Source organism: Nuphar pumila, chromosome 14 (assembly GCF_984573655.1).
Source record: "Nuphar pumila chromosome 14, dmNupPumi1.hap1.1, whole genome shotgun sequence".
NCBI lineage: Eukaryota > Viridiplantae > Streptophyta > Magnoliopsida > Nymphaeales > Nymphaeaceae > Nuphar > Nuphar pumila.
In genome coordinates, this window is record NC_143262.1 from 89034908 (window position 1) to 89057450 (window position 22543).

General features: G+C 40.4%; 2 protein-coding genes across 4 annotated transcripts; both read right to left on the minus strand.

The window, feature by feature from the left end:
* Positions 1-5247: 5247 nt before the first annotated feature.
* Positions 5248-7612, minus strand: LOC149817324 (GDP-fucose transporter 1-like). 3 transcript variants are annotated; one of them, XM_089988206.1, is made up of 4 exons: positions 7456-7612; positions 7174-7285; positions 5893-6973; positions 5248-5625 (listed from the first exon to the last, which is right to left on the minus strand). In XM_089988206.1, exons 3-4 carry the CDS (start codon positions 6920-6922, stop codon positions 5591-5593), a joined length of 1065 nt encoding a protein of 354 aa, XP_089844332.1. In that variant the 5' UTR covers positions 6923-6973; positions 7174-7285; positions 7456-7612; the 3' UTR covers positions 5248-5590. The 3 variants fall into 3 exon arrangements, with proteins under 3 accessions (XP_089844332.1, XP_089844330.1, XP_089844331.1); XM_089988204.1 differs by lacking the exon at positions 7174-7285 and having other exon boundaries at positions 5893-6967; XM_089988205.1 differs by lacking the exon at positions 7174-7285.
* A 3496-nt stretch (positions 7613-11108) lies between these two features.
* Positions 11109-22208, minus strand: LOC149817325 (stromal 70 kDa heat shock-related protein, chloroplastic-like). The gene is made up of 8 exons (XM_089988203.1): positions 21304-22208; positions 20293-20545; positions 14186-14265; positions 13936-14078; positions 13750-13848; positions 12992-13181; positions 12407-12805; positions 11109-11736 (listed from the first exon to the last, which is right to left on the minus strand). The coding sequence occupies exons 1-8, from the start codon at positions 21850-21852 to the stop codon at positions 11344-11346; spliced, it is 2106 nt and encodes a 701-aa protein (XP_089844329.1). The 5' UTR covers positions 21853-22208; the 3' UTR covers positions 11109-11343.
* Between the last annotated feature and the right edge of the window lie 335 nt (positions 22209-22543).

Consider the following 22543-nt stretch of genomic DNA (forward strand, 5'->3'; position numbering starts at 1 on the left):
AATATATATATATATATATATATATATATATATATATATATATATAGTTATTTGGCGTGCACATATGACACAGCTTTCCGGGTGAACCATTCATTTTATGTTGTTAAAAAAGAAAATATCTTTTCAGTTTGGGTAGCAGTATGTAATTAGTGAAAAATAGATGGATTCCTTTGTAACCTATTATTAACTAATTCCTTTAAGAAGGGATTAGGGTCTAATGCAAAATAACAATCTCTCTCTCTCTCTCTCTCTCTCTCTCTCTCTCTCTCTCTTTTGCCAGAAACCCCAGCCGACTTCAACATGGTATCAGAGCCATCTGTGTGCAGGTGTCGACATTGCCGCGACAGTCGTCACTGATGTTGCAACTGTGATGCTGACGCAACTGTTGTCGCGTCTGCGACACAGGTTGGTGCTTCTGGTGTTGTTGTTGCCGCTGCTACCGTTGGGGTCGCCGCTGCGTCTATCGTGACTGAACCATCGTGTGGAAGACAGATCTGGGTTTCAGATCTGTGTCGAGATCATCGTTGAGGGTTGAATGCAACAGATCGACAGGTGATGCAGCTAGGTCTGAATATGGCTGAAGTTGTAATTGATGGAGCAGGTCTGCAGCCTCCATCATGATGCAGTCATGATGATCGTGGAGTGTGGATCATGGAGAAGACCAGATCGAGTGGAGATCTAATGCAGAGAAGTCGTGGAATCAGATCTGTTTTTTTTTTGCCAGACGCTGATCTGGAATCAGATTTGACGTCAGATCTAGTTGTGGAACTATCATGGTGGGGCCTGGCCAATATCAGATCCGACGAGTCTCGAAGTTAGATCTGATGTGATTTCCTATTTCTTTCGTGTCGCAGATCAGATCTGGACTGATCTGATCTAAGTCAGGTCTTGTGGTTGTTTGAGACTACGTCAAGATGTCTAAAGATGTTTTTTTGGGGGGGGAAGAATTGATGTACACCCCTAACTTCTTTTCAGACATCAAATGTGTCCAAGGCTCAAATTGCGAAGCTTGGCATGGAGATTCCAACTGGCTCCTCCAATGACTCAGTCACTCTTAGTCGTGCAGAGTATGAAGAATTGATGTCTCACTATCCTTCTAGTTCGAACGCAGTTACTCCCATTGCGGATGTTGCTTACTCAGCAGGTGAAGGATTGAATCACCAAGGTAGTAGATGGATTATTGATTCAGGTGCCTCTAGACACCTATGTGGGTCTTCAAAAAAAAATTCTAAGCTAAACCCCATGTGTGATCATCACAAGGTTGTTCTTACCGATGGGAGTTCATCTCACATTGTGGGACAAGAAAGTGTTTTCATCTCTCTGTTACTTCAGCTAACAGATGTGCTTCATGCTCCTTCCTTTCCTCAAAATTTATTGTCAGTTAGTCGTATTGTAAAAGAGCACAATTATAAAGTGATTTTTTATCCTTTGTGTTGTATGTTTCAGGATTTGCTGACGGAAAAGAGGATTGGTGGAGGCTATGAAGAAGGAGGTGTCTCCTATCTTCATCAACTACTGGGAGTCGTGCATACCGTGTCTGAGTTATCCACCAGTTCTTATCAATGGCACCTTCGTCTTGGTCATGTGCCATTGCCAAAACTTCGTAGAATTCTTCCTCAAATTTCACCTTTTGCCTCATTCCAATGTGAAGCCTGTCAGCTGAGTAAACACTACAGAAGTTCGTTTCCTTCAAGTCAGAGTCTATGTCACATGGGTGCGGGTGCGGACGCGGGTGCGGGTGCGGAGATTCGGCACTTCCAAAAAACCCGGGTGCAGGGGTGCGGCAGGGGCAAAAATGTAATATATATAGGGGGTCGGGGGAACACGCGGGTTTTTTCAAATTTCGCAGTTGTCAGCAGCTAACAGAACAGTTGTTGCAGCTGACAGACAGCTGCTGTCAGCCGCTGACAGAACAACTGTTGCAGCTGACAGACAGCTGCTGTCAGCAGCTGACAGAACAGCTACTGCAGCTGACAGCTGCTGTCAGCATAATTTTTTTTTTAAAAAAAATCGTAGCCCATTTGGGCAAATTTTTAAAAAAAAAATCCAAAAAAAAATGGACCTAAATGATCCTGGGTGTGGTCAACGCACCCAGGATCGGGTTGACCGCACCCGGTGCCGCACCCGCACCCGCGTCGAGTCGCGTCGACGCGGGTGCGGCACCCTGCTAGCCGAATCCCTGTGACATAGGTCAGAGTCCATCGAGTCAAAGATTATTTGAGCTTCTTCACGTTGATGTGTGGGGACCTAGTAGAGTTCCCAGTAGGTCCCAATGTCGTTATTATTTAGTCATTGTCAATGATTTTTTCAGATTATCATAGGTATTTTTAATAAAAGACAGATCGAAAGTTCCTTCAATCCTTATGTCTCTCATTATTGAAATAAAAACTCAATTTTATTATCTTGTCAAAGATCATTCGCACTGACAATGCTCTCGAGTTTAAAACCAATGAGTTACTACCGTTTTATAAGAATCGTGGCATTCAACCTCAAACTACTTGTGCCCATACCTCCCAACAAAATGGGGTAGCTGAAAGGAAGCATAGACATATTCTAGATGTTGCTCGCAGCCTTATGCTACAATCATGTATGCCTCCTTCATATTGGGGAGATGTCATTCTTACAACTTGCTACCTTATCAATCGCATGCGGTCATCCTCATTGGGAGAACAAATTCCTGTGAAAATCCTATATCTCAATGCACCTCTTTTCTCGATCTCTCCCAAGGTGTTTGGGTGTGTTTGTTTTGTTCATAAACTAGGGCCTCATCGAGACAAACTATCGGCTCAATCCATAAAGTGTATCTTTGTGGGCTATCCAAGAAATCAAAAAGGGTACCAGGGTTATGATCCCATCGCTCGTAGAGAGTATGTCAGTGCAGATGTATCTTTCTTTGAGTCCATTTCTTTTTTTTCAAGTACTGCCTCCAGATTACTATGCGATCAGGGTGATGCTATGCCATTACCTATCCCCCCTCTTCCTTTGGAGTCAATTCCTATAAACTTTCCTACCTCTCACACTCAGTCACGGTATCATGATCCTCCTCTGGTATACACTCGTAGATCTCCTCTGGAATCAGAACCTACACTACCTTCTTCATCAAAAGTAAGTCCTTCAGCCACGACTGAAGCTTCTATTGTGGATGATAATTTGTCAATCGCTATCAGGAAAGGTAAAAAGCAATGCACCTTACATCCCATTTCTAAGTTTGTTAAAGATGCGAGACTTGGGAGTCGCATGAAGAAGTTTATCATAGCACTATCTTCTAAATCTCTACCACTGAATCACCATCAGGCAGTCTTAGACTCCAAATGGAAAATTGTTATGTAAGATGAGATAGATGACTTAGTTTCACGGAATACCTGGGAGTTGGTTACTCCACCTGTTGATGCAGATATTGTTGGGTGTAAGTGGGTCTACAATATTAAGTATAATTCGGATGGTACAATTGAACGATACAAAGCCAGGTTGGTGGCAAAAGGGTACACACAGACTTATGGGGTAGACTTCTTTAAAACCTTTTCTCCTGTGGCATGCCTTGGCACTATTCGGCTGGTCATATCAGTGGTTGTCCATAATGGATGGAGCTTATGCCAGTTGGATGTGAAGAATGCATTTTTGTATGGTGATTTGTCTGAGACTGTGTATATGCAGCAACCTCCAGGGTTCGAGGTTCAGGGAGAGTGTTACCAGGTGTGCAAGTTAAAGAAAGCAATATATGGTCTAAAGCAAAGTCCACATGCATGGTTTCAGAAGCTTTTTGAGAGTGTGTCTGCATTTGGTTTTAACAGGTCGGCATCAGACCACTCATTGTTTGTTAAGAAAACTCTCACGGGTGTTATGGTTATGGTTGTGTACGTGGATGATATTATACTCACAGGAAGCAATAAAAAGGATATCTCATATACCAAAGCTCATCTATAGAAGCACTTTGTTACCAAAGATCTTGGTCCTCTAAGATACTTCTTGGGTATAGAGGTGGGTCGAAACCGTGAAGAGTTAGTACTATCACAGAGGAAGTATGTACTTGATTTGTTACGGGAAACAGGCATGTTAGGAGCCAAACCTGCCAACATACCAATGGATCCTAAACATCACATGTTTGAAGAAGCAGAACCTTTTGACAGTAGAAGTTTCAGGTCTCTGGTTGGTAAACTCTTGTACATTACAGTGACAAGACCAGATATTTCCCTAGTCGTGAGCAAGATTAGCCAATTCATGGATAAACCAACCCAAGTACATTGGCAGGCAGCAATGATGATTCTCAGGTACTTGAAGTCTTTTCCAGGTAAATGACTACTATACAAACCAAGTTTCTCTCTTGATATAGTTGCCTATTCGAATGCTGACTATGCAGGAGACATTAGTGATAGAAAGTCCACTACAGGGTTTTGTGTGTTTATAGGCAAAAATTTAATAAGCTGGAGAAGTAAAAAACAGACCGTAGTAGCCTGATCGAGTGCTGAGTCAAAATATAGAGCCATGGCTCAAACTGCAGCCGAAATGATATGGGTTAGATCAGTTCTCAGAGATCTACATGTACAGACCTCAACGCCGATGGTGATGAGATATGATAACAGAGCAGTCACCTATATTGCAAATAATCCAGTGTTTCACGAGAGGACGAAACACATTGAAGTTGATTGTCACTACATAAGATATCTAGTAGAGACAGGACAAATCTCTACTTGTCATGTTGCTTCAGAGGATCAATCTGCTGATGTGTTTACTAAACCTCTTGCTAGTGTGGGCTTTCTTAAATGTTGTGACAAGCTGAGCATGATAGATATATATGCTCCAGCTTGAGGGGGAGTGTTAAAAAAGAAAATATCTTTTCAGTTTGGGTGGCAGTAGCGGTATGTAATTAGTGAAAAATAGATGGATTCCTTTGTAACCTATTATTAACTAATTCCTTTAAGAAGGGATTAGGGTCTAATGCAAAATAACGATTTTTCTTCCTCTCTCTCTCTCTCTCTCTCTCTCTCTCTCTCTCTCTCTCTCTCTCTCTCTCTCTCTCTCTCTCTCTGTTTTGCCAGAAACCCCAGCCGACTTCAACAGTTGTAATATCAGACGAAGGGCGTAGATCACTTTCTCAAGATACATTCTTCTCCAGGTCAGTAAACTCAAACCATCACCAAGGAAACAACATATCTTTTTATTTATTTTTTTGGAAAGGCTGCACTTGAGTGAATATAGAGAACGATTTATGTCAGAAAAGAAAAAAAGGAACAAAAGAAAATCCATAGTCAGGAGAGATCACAAAATTCCTCTATTGCCCTGTACAACCAAATTCTCAGACAATAGTTTATATAAGAATGGAGCTACATAAGGGAACTACATTCATAAAAAGAAAATACATGGTACAGTATTGCTAATCCAAGAGCACAAAGCAACAAATATAACCTCATGTGAATGACATTCAAATTAGTTGTAATCTAAAGGAGAACTAAGACCTTACATAAGATACATCCTTAGCTGCCCATAAAAATAAAATTTTACTATCTGGAAATGGGAATTCCATCTTTACACCCACTTGAGTTAATCTGGAGAATGTATGCCAGAAGAGGAAAAGCAAAAAGGAGAAAAATCCTTACTCGAAAGAGATCTTAAAATGCCTCTGTTTCCCTGTACAACCAAATTTCAAACAACAGTTTATATCAGAGAAGAGCTACAGAACAAAACAGGATTCATAAAAGAAAATGAATTGTATAACATCGCTAAGCCATATTGAGCATCAAATACATCAACTAACAAATTACAACTCAAAAATAGTTGTAACCTAAAAGAGAACTAAAACTTCACATGACATACATCCTTAGCTGCCTAGGAAAGCAAAACATTACAAACTGGAAATGGCATTATCTCCCCTACGTTATTCCCCAGAATACTTACTCAATAACCTCTTTTCTTCATCATCTGTTTCACCTTCACCACGGCCATCAACCTCATCTGCCTGTTTTGTAGCCGCTGTCCCATGCTGTGGAGGAGGGGATCCAGTAACAGACTGCTGGTAAAGAATTCCACCAACAAGCGTGAAAAGCAAGCATAGCAAACCAAATGGACTAGCATGCTTGTCCCAGATCAAAACGTTAATAGCCACTGTAAGGAACTTATTGACAACACCAGTGACAGTAAATGCAGTAGCTGAAATTGCCTTCCTTGCTGCAAACCCAAAGAAGCTGATGGCCAACCCAAATGCACAAGACAGTGAGACCGCAAAAAATGCACCAGGTTTGATCCAGTGACTCGTCTCCAACCCTTTAACAGCCAAATACACATCGTTATACTCTCCAGTTATGAACCAAAACAGTGGTGCCATCATCAACGACAACAAATTGTTGTAGAAAACAAAGCCCCAAGTGTTCAACCCAAGATTTGTGACCATGTGCTTGATGTACACCATCTCTGTGGTGATCGTAAACAAATAAGCAACTGCCCATGAGTATGCGGTAAGGGTGAAGGCCGAATCTGTCGCAACATACCCCAATGCACCCGCCAAGATTATCACCAATGATGCAAAAGTAAACTTAGATGGCAATGGCTGTCTCCTAAAGACAGTGTCAGCAATGGCAACCAAGAGAGGCGTTAACGATCGGAAGACAATGAATGTATCCACATTCGCATGGCGGAGAAGGTTTGTGTTTGTGAAGATTGCCAAGTAGAAAACGAGCGCAGCAGGGAGGAATCTTTTGGCAGTATCAATGCAGAAAGGATCATGGTAAAGAAGACCCAATTTCCCCAGGATCCAAACACCCAATGCAGATGTAAGGTACTGGAGGGCTGTCAATAGTCCAGGGAAATTGAACTTTGTGATGGCATACTTGTTGATCACAGCAAGGAGGCTAGAGCAAACAGCATAACCAAGAACAAGACTACTTGTGGCATAATACTGCTTGGAACCCTCAAATTTTGATGTCACCATTGTCCAAGTTCCCACATCCAAACTTGCAACCACCGAACCCTGACCCTAACCCTGAAAAACCAACATCATGAAGCAGCAACCAAACTCAAGCTAACCGATAGTGAGGAGCCAAAAATGGACACAAAATCATGTACCCAAAACTGTAGGTAATAAGAGATGGTACCCAAAAATGTCAATGATTTGTTTTGAAAAAACCCAATTCAAATCACAAGCATTAACCCCACCAAAACCCAAAAAAACATGTAACGCACCCAAATTCAAGCTAATCTAAAGATGGGTGTCTCCAAGATTTGGCAGGTATGCACCATTGGTGCAGATTCCTATCATAAACGTATCAGAAATCTTCATCAAAGAACAGAATTTCTACAAAAGACCCACAGAAAGCTGAATCAGAATCCTACACTAATAGAATGGAAAATGGAGATCGGAAAAAATTGGAAAAATGGGTAATTTTAATCCCATGATTTCAGCAAGTAGAGACATCAATATACACACAAAATTTGAGTGAAAATTCAGATGGGGTAGATACTTACCTCCATTGTTGCTTAGGTTGAGTCCTTTCCCTTACCCATCTAAGAAAAAAAGAAAAATCGATTCTCTTTTTAGCACCACCTTCTCAATTTCGATTGGAAGGAGCACTCCTGGCCTCTTCTCTCCTTTGCTTCCGCCGGTGGATTTCTAGTACGGAACTGTTACCTGCTGAAAGGATATTACCAAAAAAACACATGGATTCCTGGATGTGAGACATCAAGCGGCCTCGCCTATTGTCCTTTTTGACCAGCAGACTCCTTGAGTTCCCAGGCCTGGACCACATTTATTTTGGAGAGTGCCTTAACCTGTCCTGGATTATGGGATCCGATATGGAAGCAGATCAGGTCATGCTGAACATGAGCGTTTTTGCTCATGCCGACATCGTGGCCGTCTGTTTCCATTTTGGATGAATGCCACGTGGTCTTAACGTTCATGTTCAGCATGACCTGATCTGCTTCCATCAGTCGTTTTTTTTTTTTGATAATCCAAGGAAATAAAAAACCTATCAATGACGGCGCATTGGCTCCGGTTGGTAAAACCGATGACGTCTCCCCTGCTCACTGAGGAGTACACCTAGCTTCAACCTTGTTGCTTTCTAAGAGTTGTGGCAAACATGAACCCGACCCATTTATTAAACTGTTAACCCGTTTAATAAATTGATCAGGTTGGATTAACGGGTTGGCAGGTTAGTGGGCAGGTTGATGGGTCGGGTTTGAGTAAACGGGTAGAGCTTCTAAACTCTGTCTCCCAAACAGAACCTAAATTCTGACTTCTGGAAGTCACGCCTGAGTAGAGCTTCAGACAATGCCAGCCCATGGATTTCTTCAAACCCAACTTCCGAAACTTGGAGTTGGAGTAAAGCATATGCTGAAATCTATATTGTTTAGAAAAGGTTAGGCAGGAAAAACATACAAAGGGGCAACATTAAGTCCAAATCATCCCCTCTTGATATGTAGATTAGGGTGTTAATAGGTCGGACTTGGTTCAGACTAAAGTGGGTCCGAACCTGAATCTGATTTTGAGGTACAGGATCTGATCCGTCTACCATAAGAAAAACCATACCCGAATTCTATAAAGATTACAAGAACCAGACCCAGTCCATACCTAGTAAAATATATTTTTTTTATCTTTTCTACATTGAAAATTTATGAGTCTTATTTGGAACTCGAGTCTAGGGATGGCAGTAGACTGGGGCGGGAGGACAAGGTCTCCACCCCCGCCCCGTCTTAAAATCCTACCTTCCATCCCCGCATGGGTTTTGATTTTAACCTCCATCCCTCGTCAAAACGGAGTGAGGTGGGGCGGGGCCCCATTTCCCCTCGGTCCACTGCCATCCCTAAAGAAAGATTGGGGATGGGGCAAGGCAGAGATCGGGATGGGAATAGGGCAGGGCGGTGAAAAGCGTAAGTCCATTCCTGCACGGGTTTTAATTTTAACTTTCATCCCCGCCTCCATTCCCGTTTCATGTCTTCCATCCCGATCCAAACGGGGTGAGGCATGGCGGGGGCCCTTTTCCCCCCTGTCCACTGCCATCCCTACTCGAATCTGACCCAACTTTAGTATAAAATTTCACAATCTATACCCAACTCTATATACTAATCGGATCTCCAAACTGGATTCTAGTTGGACCTCCTTCTTTATCACCAAACCCTGATCCTATAGGGTTTGGTACGGATCTGACTTGGATCAAACCCAACTCATTGACACCCATAAATTCTGAGGAGCTCGAATATATTATCTTTTACCAGTTGATTGGTGAATTTGGCTTCGAAAAGCTGAACATTTATGTGTGTGTTTTTTTTTGGATTAGGCTAAAAGAAAACCTGGTTCTCATTGGTTGCAACTGTTTTTTGGTTAGAGGTTAAGAGAAAACCTGGTTCTCATGAATTGGCTGCAATTGGGGTGAGCGTGAACCCAGCCAGCCCTGGTGTAGGCCTCTGCTGATAAAACCTCTAAGCCCCATCATTGGTAGGGATGGCAGTGGACCAGGGGCGGAGCCAGAAATCTAAACTAGGGTGGGCATAGATAGGGGTGTCAACTGGTCGGACCTCCGTCAAAATGGGTAGCTCCAGAATCTGTGATCGGACTATGAGGTGTCAATGTCATATCTGGATCTGGATCTAATAGAATTTTTTATAAAAAATCATGCCTGAATCGGATAAAATTACACAAGCCAAACCTGATCCATACCCGGTAGAGGTTTTTATTTTTAACTTTTTTACATTGAAAATTTGTGAATCTTAATTGGAAGTTGGGTTACCCAGTTTGGTATAAAATTTCATAAACCATGTCCAATTTGTTTGTAATCGGACCTCATAGGTCTGACCTAAATAGTTAACTGGACGCACTCTTTTGTTACCAAACCCTGATCTTTCCAGATCCGGTGCAGGTCAGGATCGGGTTGACATCCCTAGGCACAAATGCTACGGATGTATATGGTACAGGTTCAGGTTACTGATCCAAACCCGTTTAGTCAAGTTCAGTAAAAAATTTAAATCTGATTGAAAAATAGAATCAGGGTTTTACTTTTATCTAATAGGATGCGGATTCAAATTCTGTTTTTAAACGTAATCTAATCTGATCCTTCTTATATTTAAAAAAGGTGACATTAAAATCGATTGAACTTGAAACATGATTAAAAATGTACCTTCTAACTAACCTAGTTAACCGCGAGCCCATTCACGCACATGTAATATTGATATAGATATCATTTTTTAATATGCAGTAGTAATGTCAGGGTGGTGCCCACCCGATATTTTCGGACCTCTACCTAGCTTCGCCCCGGACTCAAACCCACATTTAACTCTCACCTGCATTTTCAATATAAAAAACCATTCCAACTCTTACAAGTAAACTAACTAGACCCTACCAAATAAGTAAAACTTGCACATGATACATTTTATGCCCAATTTTTATTAAAAAATATATTTTCAGGTAAGTTTTACAGTGCAAGGACAGTGATCATAAGTAGGAAAGGCAAAACCAGCGTGGCTAGGTCTCTGATTCTAAGGGCAGTTTCTCTTGTCCAACATAACGCCCACTCAAAGTTGGATCACAGTGTGTTCATTGGATGAATATTTGCCAACCAGACCCTTCATCATCAATTATTGAAGGGTAATTTCTTGATACAAACTCACTTTTATCTAAAATGTCAAAAGTATCTTGAAATAAATATTCTAAAATCTCAAAAGTATCCTATCCGATCATTCAGGTTAGCAATAACTTCAAGGTAAGTGCATGGGTCAAAGTTTATGTTCCTTGAGTCTTTCTTTACCTCTCTTTTTAGATGTTTTTGAGACAAGAGACATGATTGTAATAATCATATTTTTTGCACATTTTATTTCAGTTTTGTGCCATATAAAAGTTGTTAATTACAATCTTGTCAACATATCAAGTGTTTTTTGTTATTCTTTTAAGAGTAACCGATAACTGAGCATGCATTTTTTTATGATAAATATCAAACAACCAGCATTTTGACCACAGAGCATATGCTCTCTCTATTAACATGTCAAACTTATTATGTACATTATAATACATAGAATGACGCAATTCATAACAACACTAGCAAACGATGTGGGTGTGGGCCTCTCAGACACATACATTTCAGTTATATTTTGTCAAAACTCTACAAACTTTACTTGTAACAGAAGCCAAGTAACTCATGAAACCTTTCCTCTGTCATTATAAACTTTGATAAGTTTTAAAAATATAACTTGCAAGATATAAAATTACTATCTTGACAAGCAAAACCATGCATCTAGCAAAATACAAAACTTTAGAGTAAGAAAAAGACCCCAACAACCCCATCTCACCCAAAACAATAAAACGCTCCCCCGACCCACAAACCAAAAAAAAAGAGGCAAAGATCGTGTATGGTTTCCGAAAACTCATCACTTGCTGTCGGTGAAATCTGCATCTATGACATCGCCATCATCAGTCGGGCCCTTGCTGCCAGGCCCAGCCCCAGCACCCGGGGATGGTCCGCTTGCGGCCGCAGGCTGTTGGTTGTAGAGGGACTGACCCAGCTGCATCACCTCCTGGTTCAGTGCAGCTATCTTGTCCTTTATCTCCTGAGTTGAGCCGCCCGAGATGGCGCTCTTGAGCTCCCCGAGCTTGGCCTCCACCTTCTCCTTCACTTGAGCAGGCACCTTGTCCCCTAGCTCATTGAGCTGCTTCTCTGTCTGGTACACGACGGACTCGGCCTGGTTCTTAGTGTCGATGGTGTCTCTCTTCTCCTTGTCCTCCTTGGCAAACTTCTCGGCCTCCTTAACCATTCTTTCCACCTGCAACAATCATTCCAGTGTAAGCAAAGAAGATCGTGAAACTGTTTCTTTGACAATGAAAAACACTAAAGCTAGATAAAAGAAGAGGACCAGAAACCACAACCAGCCAAAAGAATTTGATGTTTGCCGGGTCTACAGTACATACAAATACAATAAAATGCACAACACATCAAGCAAAACACCACTGTTTGTGGAAACAAGACTGAAAAGGAACAGAGAGGCAGAGCCTACTTTGCAACACAGTATGCTCTAAGGCAAAAAGGACTAAAAATACAGATTTGAGGCAATCAAAATCTCATAAAGAAACAATGGGAAACACAACTGAGAGAATCAAAGAAGATACCGTGCTCTGCCACAGAACTGGGAGATCAACACATACCAAGAAAGTAACAACTTGAACTTCCAGAATGATCAAAATTAATAAAATGGGCAAGCATACCATCTAAGAAATAAAACAGGATGACAATCATATTCCCCAAATATAAAGCTGCAAAAACCTGGAGAAGGGTCCTTTGATCACCGAAGAGAATACACAAACAGATCCAACAGTTCACCAAAGACAACCAAGAACCCACAGACACTAGTTTCCAAGCTAGGATAGGCTAATGATCTGGCCAAGGCTAAGGAGTAAACAATTGAGAAGGTAGGAAAATGGGAGCTTTATGCATACCTCATCACCAGGCAGGGTACTAGCACCAGTGATGGTAATATCCTGCTTCTTCCCTGTGCCCTTATCAATGGCAATAACTGAAAGGATGCCATTGGCGTCGATGTCAAACTTGACTTCTATCTGAGGAACTCCACGAGGTGCTGGAGGGATACCATCAAACCGGAAGCTACCAAGGGACTTATTGTCCTTCACAAACTCTCTTTCCCCCTGCAACACATTGATCTCCACACTAGTTTGTGAATCAGCCGCTGTGGAGAAGACTTCTGACTTTGAGGTTGGAAGTGTCGTGTTTCGAGGGATGATCTTTGTCATAACACCACCCAGTGTTTCTAGTCCGAGAGATAAGGGTGTCACATCCAAAAGAACAATGTCACTGACATCACCAGCCAAAACACCAGCCTGACATATAGAGCACTATCAGTTCAATCTCAGTTCAATCTGGTCTGAAATATAGAACTGACCAAAGAATTTCACAGTAAAGTGCAGAAATTTGAAGCCAGGTGAATTGGTTGCAGAACAAAGAACCTCCTCACTCCATTAACATAAGAGGAGATCATAGCACAAATGCATGGACCATAAACTGACCTGTACTGCAGCCCCGAGAGCAACAACTTCATCGGGGTTGACAGTCACATTAGGCTCTTTGCCAGTCATCTTCTTCACGAGCTCCTGCACAGCTGGCATCCTTGTTGATCCACCAACAAGAATCACCTCATCCAAATCTTTGAATGAAAGTTTTGCATCCCTCAGTGCATTGTCCACAGGTGTTCTCAACCTAACAGGTGCACCCAGATTACTCAGATAATGAAACAAGGATAGCAGAAATTATTAGCAAAAAGCATACAGCTATAGAAAACCTCCTTTGCGCACCCCTCCCCCCCCCCCCCCAGTGTATACAAGAGAAAAACCAAGTCGAATAATAATGTTTTCCTCTTATTTCAACTCGTTGTTAGGTATCCAATCTACATTACAATCAGCTTGTAAATGTCCGTGGGATAAGCATGCCAGTTGCGTAGCATGATCAAGATGAAGTAGGCCCCACAAATCCCCGTAACAACTTGAAAGAAATAAGATTAGTCAACAGTAACTCAGCATGCAGCCCACCTGTGCATACATTTCCTTCAGACCCAGACCACAATCTAGAAAATATCAACCATGCATCCACCATCTCACTGAAGTTTTCCCATTCTACAAATTACTAGAACTCTTACACCTGCAAAGGAGAATAATCTTCCACCAAATTCCATTTGAACTTGCCATTATTGGCGCTAAATTCTATCCAACATGATCATAGATTTGCAAACACGTGAATTGAGAATCCAAAAGAACCGAAAAATATTTACCGATCAAGCAAATCTGAGCACAGCTCTTCAAACTTGGCCCTTGTGAGGGTTGTCTCGATATGTTTGGGACCTTCAGCAGTCGCAGTTATAAAAGGCAAGCTGTACAAGAAATCAGTGTCAGCCAATTGAGAGAACTAAAATCCGGGGAAGGAAGGCAGAACAATGCAATCTACCATATAACAAAACCTTATATTTGTCTGAGTCAATGATGAGAGCTCCATCTTTGCCTTCTCCGCTGTTTCAGTCAGACGCTGTAAAGCTTGCTTATCCTTCAATAGGTCTATACCCTCATCCCTCTTGAAGTTAGAGGCGAGCCAATCTACAATTCTCTGTTTTATTAAGTATTAGAAATTGTAGTCAATAACAACAAATATACATATATAATTCACTATGCTGAAAACAACAAAAGTCATCTCAGCAATGCAAATGATTGAACCTTATCAAAGTCATCACCACCCAAATGAGTATCACCAGAAGTTGAAAGCACCTCAAACACACCATCTCCAACCTCAAGAGCTGCATTTATGGTGAAACAAATATAATTGAGAAAAAATGAAGACATAAAAGAAAAAGTAAAGGAAACATAGAAAGATCAACGTTTATCTTAAATGAATCATTATAAGTCGTCCCATCCATAGAAAATAACTTGATGGCTCAAAAAGGGGGAAATCATGACAAAACCTGACAAGAATTTGACCAACTTAGTTAATTCCAGCACATCTCAACACAGTTTCAACAGAGAGTAGGGTCAGTTAACTATGTGATCAGGAAATGACCAAAGAGAGTCAATCAAAGAAAAGGGGCCTAGTCCCAGTGTGAAAGTATCTCCAACAAGATACTAATATCAAGACCTTAATATTCTTGAAATTGAACCCACCACGAAAGCACAATAAGAACACTTTAGAACACTTGTGCACAAAGAGCACAACCCACAAATAACTCACAAATGCACAAAGGCATAAAAATAATGGAATCAATTTATTGAGAACTTGGGCTTTGACTCAAAGCCTTGAGAAAATACAAAGGGGAGAACCCTTATTTATAACATCACAAGAGGGGCCTTGGAGGGGCTCCACCCATAGACGTTGGAGCCCCTCCAACGGTCACAAATGTGACCGTTGGAGAGGGCCCAACGTCTATGTTGGTGGGCCCCCCAAGGTACCTTTTGGTACACTTACAAAAGAAATAAAAAAAACAAAAAGAAAGAAAATAAAAATAATTACAATCACATCCATAAAGTGAATGTGCGCAAAAATAGAGAAAAAGACTAAACTACCCTTATGACTAAACAAATAGAAATATATATTTTATATATATATTTGAGTAGATACATATACATATATATTAATATATGTATATGTATTACCATATATATATAAAATATATATATAACATTATATGATTATGTACATAATTTAACACCCCCCCTCAAACTTAGGGCAGGATGACCGAGAGTTTGCTAAGAAGGAAGTTGAAACGCGGAGCACACAAGGCTTTAGTGAAGAAATCTGCCAACTGATACTCGGACGTGACATATGGAAGGTCAATGATTCCGTGGAGATACGCCTCCCAAACATAGTGACAGTCTATCTCAATATGTTTGGTCTGCTCATGAAAAGTGTGATTTTTAGCAATATAAATCGCACTTTTGTTGTCACAGCAAAGCTTGGTAGGCCCTTCAATTTTGATTCCCATATCTTCCATGAATCCAAACAATTTCCATGGTAGTAGTCGCCATGGCACGATATTCAGCTTCAGTTGATGATAGAGATACCTTTTGCTGCTTCTTGCATCTCCATGAGATCAATGAGTCTCCTAAGAATACACAAAAACAGTGGTGGAGTGACGGTTATTTGGGTCACCTCCCCAATCAGAGTCAGTATAAGCAATTAATTTTAACTCAGAAGAGGAAGACAGAAAAACTCCCTTATTAATAGTGTGCTTTAGGTATCTCACGACACGCAAGATAGCACCCATGTGAACAGAAGTTGGTGCATGCTGAAATTGACTTGCCGTATGCACCGCATGTGAGATATCTGGTCTGGTGATACTTAGATACATCAACGAGCCTACTAGTTGCCTGTAGGGAGTAGGATCGGGGAGAGGAATACCATCATCAATCTTCATTTTTGCTCCTACTATAGCAGGAGTTTCACAAACTTTATCATCTGTAATACCTGACCTATCAATAATCTCAGATGCAAGCTTAGTTTGAGACAAAAAATACCCTCTATGAGAGTATGCAACCTCAATACCCAAAAAATAAGTTAAGAAACCCAAGTCAGACATTTCAAACTTATCCTTTAAAATGGATTTTATGCTTGTAATCCCTTTAGAATCACTCCCAGTAATAAGCATGTCATCCACATATAGCAACAGAATAACAATCCCTGCATTAGATTTTCTAACAAACAAGGCAGTATTAGTAAAGCATGATAAAAAACCATTGTCTAACATCACGGAGTTAAACCTATCATACCAAGCTTTGGGAGCTTGTTTTAAACCATAAAGTGCTTTCCGAAGACGAAGCACTTTCCCTTTAGGGTACTCCATTCCAGGAGGAGCATCCATATATACTTCGTTTAAATCTCTGTTTAAAAACGCATTCTTAACATCCATCTGATAGATGTTCCATTTATTTATTGAAGCAACGGTTATAAGACATCGGACGGTGACCATCCGAGCAACGGGGGCAAAAGTCTCCTCATAATCAATCTCATATTTTTGACCATATCCTTTTGCAACTAAGCAGGCCTTATATCTCTCAAGAGACCCATCACTCTTAGTTTTGACTTTAAAAACCCATCTACACCCTATTGCTTTCTTATCTTTAGGAAGGTCTTGAAACTCCCAGGTTTTTGCTTTCTTTAGGGCTTCAAGTTCATTATTCATAGCAACTATCCATTCCGGGCATTTTTGTGCTTCCTCGAAATCCCTAGGTTCTATGTACGAGTGAATGGCGCTTAGACAGGCTCTATATTTTGGTGAAAAAGACTCATATGAAATGAACCTAGAAGGTGGTTTTCTTGATCTTTCGGTCCTACGAAGATTTCCTTCACTTGAAGGGGTAGACTCACTATCATATCTTTCGAGGGCACTTCTAAAAGAACTCCTATCTCTATGAGAATAGGTTATAGGATCTCTATGTGGTTCTTCATTAATGGGTTGATCAGAATGAGTTTCATCATTTTGATTTGTTTCATCATCGCTAGTATCATCATCTTCAGTTAATAAATCAAACAAAAAAGAATAGTCTATATTCTCGTCATTAGTTTCAAGTTTTTCGAAACCACTAACATTTTCCAAGAAGCTTACATTTCTGGAAACATAAAGTTTATCACTCTTAACATCATAACAACGAAAACCTTTATGAGTTTCAGAGTAACCAAGAAAGGCACAAGGAATGGCCTTAGGAGAGAGTTTGTCATTTTTATCAGTAAGGACAAAACATTTACATCCAAAAACCCTTAACCTGCTATAATCAGGTTCTTTTTCGTATAACTTTTCAAACGGGGAAATCTTGTTCAAGTTTCTAGATGGAAGTCTATTTATGAGATAGACAGAAGTAAGAGCGGCCTCCGCCCAAAGTTTTTTCGGTATATTTTGAGAAATGAGCAAAGTTCGTGTGGTTTCAATAATATGCCTATGTTTCCGTTCAGCCAACCCATTTTGTTGGGGGGTTTTGAGACAAGACTTTTGATGGAGAATTCCGTAGTTTTCAAGATAGCTTTTAAATTCATTGGAAAGGTATTCGCCACCCGAATCGGTTCTAAAAATTTTTAAATTTCCATTGAATTGATTTAAAACCATCATATGAAATGTTTTAAAAGTTGAGAAAACTTCATGTTTATGTTTAAAAAAATATATCCAACTAAACCTAGTGAAATCGTCCACAAAGATAACATAGTATGAGAAACCTCCCTTAGATATCACCGGAGCCGGACCCCATACATCGGAGTGAACAATTTCAAAAGGTCTTGTTGTAAACATGGACCTTTGAGGAAAAGGAAGACTTCTCATTTTTCCAAGAATACATTCATTACAAACAAAATTTTCATTACAAAGATGCTTAATAAAAGACAAATAAGAGATTTTAACAATGTTGGGATGACCCAATCTCTTATGCCATACATGAATATCTTTGTTTTGAGCAACATTACAAAATTGATTCTTGGGAATTTTAAGAAAATCAACATAGTAGAGGTCTCCTCTCCTAGAGCCTTCCCCAATCAATTTCCCGGACTGGCGATCCTGTATCCAACATTTATTAGAAGAAAATTTTATATCGCAACCATAGTCCGAGAGTTGAGAAACGGAAAGTAAATTTAAGTTTAGTTTTGGAATAAGACGAATTTTTGGGATAAAGAAGTCTTGTTTTTCAAAATTGCCCATTCCTTTAATTTCAAGAGGGGTTCCATCCGCGGTTGAGACAAAAGATGGAAGGCGATTTTCAGAATAATTAGAAAGAAAACAATGACTTGGAGTCATATGAAATGAAGCACCAGAATCAAGTAGCCAAGATGTCTTACCAAGAGAGGAAGAAGATGACATAGCGGCTTCGGAAGTGCCTCCTTTGAGAAGAGGTTGAAGAGCATCCATAATTTGATGAAGCGAAAGAGGTTCATTTGATGTTGAAGGCCGTTCCTCCGATTGGGATGCTAAAGCCGCGGCGAGGAATTTCTTCCATTTGGGACAATTGGGTTTGATATGTCCCGGTTCTTTACAAAAATGGCAAGTTAATTTGCTATAATCTCTCTTGCCATATCGATCATTTTGCCCTTGATTTTTGAAATGGGGCGGTTTGTAGGTCTTCAAATTATTACCGGGTCTTGACACGGCATTGACCACTTCATAGTCATTTTGAGAAGGTGTAGCAAGAATGCTTGGATTATTTTTACTAATCCCCATACGTGTTTCCTCACCACTTAGCTTGGTGATGACATCTTCAATAGATGGGGAGGTAAAAGCCGATAAAAGGGAGGACCGAATTTGCTCAAATTCGGGTCTAAGACCATTTAGGAAGTTGAAGAAACGATCTTCCTCTAGTTGTTTGTGCCTTAATTCAATAGCTTCTCCGCTCCATTTTGGTTCGAGCATGGCAAGCTCGTCCCAAATAGATGATAATTCGGCAAAATATTCCCGAATAGATAAATCATTTTGTTGAAGAGTCAAGGCTTTCTTTTGGAGGTAGTATTTGTGAGACAAGTCCCTTGACGTATACATTTTTTCAAGGTATAACCAAGCTTCGGAGGCCCTTTTAAACTTGATGATGTTTGCATTGATCTTGGTTTCTACGGACGAAAAAATCCAAGACAATATCTTGAAGTTCTTCATTTCCCACTCATTATGCTTTTTGGAATATTCTTCTAAGGCCTTTTGTCTATCTTCTCCTTCAAGAATTTTAATTTCCCCTTTCTCTATAATAGAAAGCTTGGGTTCGGGTTCCGATATGGAACCTTGAACATAACCCCAAAGACCTTTCCCTTTGATATGGGCTTCCATATTGCCGGCCCAAACATGGTAGTTCGAACCACTAAGTTTAAAACCAAGGGAGAAGTGGGAGTCTTTTTCACCCATTAAGGAGAGGAGAAGATGGAAAATAAAGCGTACCTTAACGGATTTTCAACCTTTTCTTGACAAAAGTTGCTTCTAAAATATTGCCCGAAGCAAATGCTTTACTCAAAATCTTCACTAGCTTGAGGGCACGATTTTCGAGGTGCTTCACAAGAGCCGAGATACACGATCTTTTTTCATCCAACCTGGCTCTGATACCATGTGAAAGTATCTCCAACAAGATACTAATATCAAGACCTTAATATTCTTGATATTGAACCCACCACGAAAGCACAATAAGAACACTTTAGAACACTTGTGCACAAAGAGCACAACCCACAAATAACTCACAAATGCACAAAGGCATAAAAATAATGGAATCAATTTATTGAGAACTTGGGCTTTGACTCAAAGCCTTAAGAAAATACAAAGGGGAGAACCCCTATTTATAACATCACAAGAGGGGCCTTGGAGGGGCTCCACCCATAGACGTTGGAGAGGGCCCAACGTCTATGTTGGTGGGCCCCCCAAGGTACCTTTTGGTACACTTACAAAAGAAATAAAAAAAACAAAAAGAAAGAAAATAAAAATAATTACAATCACATCCATAAAGTGAATGTGCGCAAAAATAGAGAAAAAGATTAAACTACCCTTATGACTAAACAAATAGAAATATATATTTTATATATATATTTGAGTAGATACATATACATATATATTAATATATGTATATGTATTACCATATATATATAAAATATATATATAACATTATATGATTATGTACATAATTTAACACCCAGACCCCCCTTTTTGTACAAATGCATGATGAAGTGATAGAAACACAATGTCAACCAACCAAGAAGCAGATTGTGCCTCTTTTTTATAATGGGGAACCTAAATCATTTGATGGTTATTATTCAACAAAAAGATCTCTCAGTGAATGAAATGCAAATATGGTGGTAAGCAACATCTACAGTTCAATGGGACTACCTGACACATCAAATGTCCCTCCACCAAGATCAAAAACTAGGATCGTCTCATTGTTCTTCTTCTCAAACCCGTATGCCAAAGAAGCTGCAGTTGGTTCATTAATGATACGGAGAACTTCCAAGCCAGCAATTCGCCCAGCATCCTTGGTTGCCGTTCTCTGGGAGTCGTTGAAGTAAGCAGGCACTGTGACCACTGCTTTTTGAACTTTATCGTTCAAGAACTTTGATGCATCGTCGACAAGCTTCCTCAAAACCTAAAGAAATAGAACAATTCAACTATATAAATAACCAATAGTCATAAAAAAATGGGAATTCTGCATCGCGGCCTTACACATTAATCAGCACATGCTTAAGTTCTTCCTCTACATGTGGTATAAAATGCAGCAAACTGAGAATTCTAAAAGAACCACCATAACAAGTTAAAAAGAGAAACATCTTCCTCACATACTTTCCAGCAAGAAATATAAAAAACACCTCCCTCCGGTGTGCTGTTGACAATTTAGAAAAGTGAAAAAATCCATGTTCCTCCATTGGTACACCAAGAACCATGCGGAATGACCAAATTAATATAACTTGTCTGCAGTTAAAAGAATGGAAATGGTCTATTTGCCTGATAATTTTGATAATCATTCAAATAAATATGCTTCGCAACAAAATCTGTAAAGAGTTTAAAAAGTACCAGCCTACACCAACTATGAATCGACAAAAATTACAGGAACAAGAGAAAAACAAAAAATGAAATTTCGACCAACATCGCTTGCACTATGAGTTATGCTTCCTAAGATAAATCTCTATCACTCACAAAATTAGCAGGAAAAGATGGACATTAGTAATTAAAGAAACCGTGATACAAGACTAATCTTAATAACTCTACAGCATTCCCCGCACAACATTCATGAATTACTTCTTAATAGAACCATATACTCACTCTCTTCCCACACAAACAATCCATAAATTAAATTAAGTATATGATTAAAGAAGCATAAGAAGAGAAATTTGAGGAAAGACGAACCTGAGCCGAGATTTCTTCCGCGGCGAACTGCTTCCCAATTGCCGGGCACTCGAGCTTAACGTTCCCGTTCTCGTCCCTAACAACCTTGTACGACACTTGCTTCGACTCCTCGTCCACCTCCGACATCTTCCTCCCTATGAACCTCTTCACTGAGAAGAACGTATTCTCCGGATTCACCACGGCCTGGCGCTTCGCAATCTGACCCACAAGCCGATCCCCGTTCTTCGTATACGCCACCACGGACGGAGTCGTCCTCTGCCCCTCGGCGTTCGTCACGATGGTGGGCTTCCCTCCCTCCATCGCCGCGACCGCCGAGTTCGTCGTCCCGAGGTCGATCCCGACCACTTTCTCGCTCACCACCTTCACCGGACCAACTCGGGCATTCCTCCCGTCCTGCCTGAGCTTCAAAAACGCCGAGCGCGAGGAATTAAAGAAGGGATTTACCGTAAGCCTCTGTCCGAAGAAGACGGTGCTCAAAGACGAGGACTTCGCCGGAGAAGGGAAGATGCAAACGCCAAGGAAGTGGAATTGAGAAGAAGAAGAAGCCATTCGATCAAAATTTCTACTGAAACGAGTTCGTGTTGAGGGTAATACGAAGCAGAAACCCTAGAAGGGAGTCAGAGTAATGGTTTGTTCTACAACCAGGATAGAAAAGTTCTACAACGAACCAGAAGCAACAAAAGAAAAAACTAATACTGCACCAAAAAACCCTAGAAAACCCCAATCTGGAGCAGAAAAACACTAGAAAACCGAATTTTTTGGGGAAAATAACCGATTGGGCATTAAAAAAGTGGAAATTGAGTGTAGAAATACGGAGAGAGAGGGAAAGAAAGAGAAAAAAATGAAGGGGAAATTGGGGTATCGATTTTCTCTGTATTTTTTTTCTGATTTTTTTGGTTTTATTTTTTTAGCAAGAAGAATTGGAGGTGGGTTTTTGCGAAACTGATATATGGAAAAGACACGTGTATCCTTCGCGGTGGGTTTGGATGGTCTGCCCGAGCTGCCCGAAGTGGTTGCCCGTTCTGATGGATCTGAGTTCTGATTAAGATCAGAAATTTTTAGAAAAAGATAAAAAATATTATTTTACCAAGTATGGTCCGGATCTGGTTCATGTAATCCTTATAGGATTTGGGTATGTTTTTTTTTATGGTGTCTCTGATTGGATCTGAAACCAAATCCGATACCAGCACCTTAAATCAGATATGGGTTTGCTCCCGCCTGGGTCCAAACTAGATCTGAC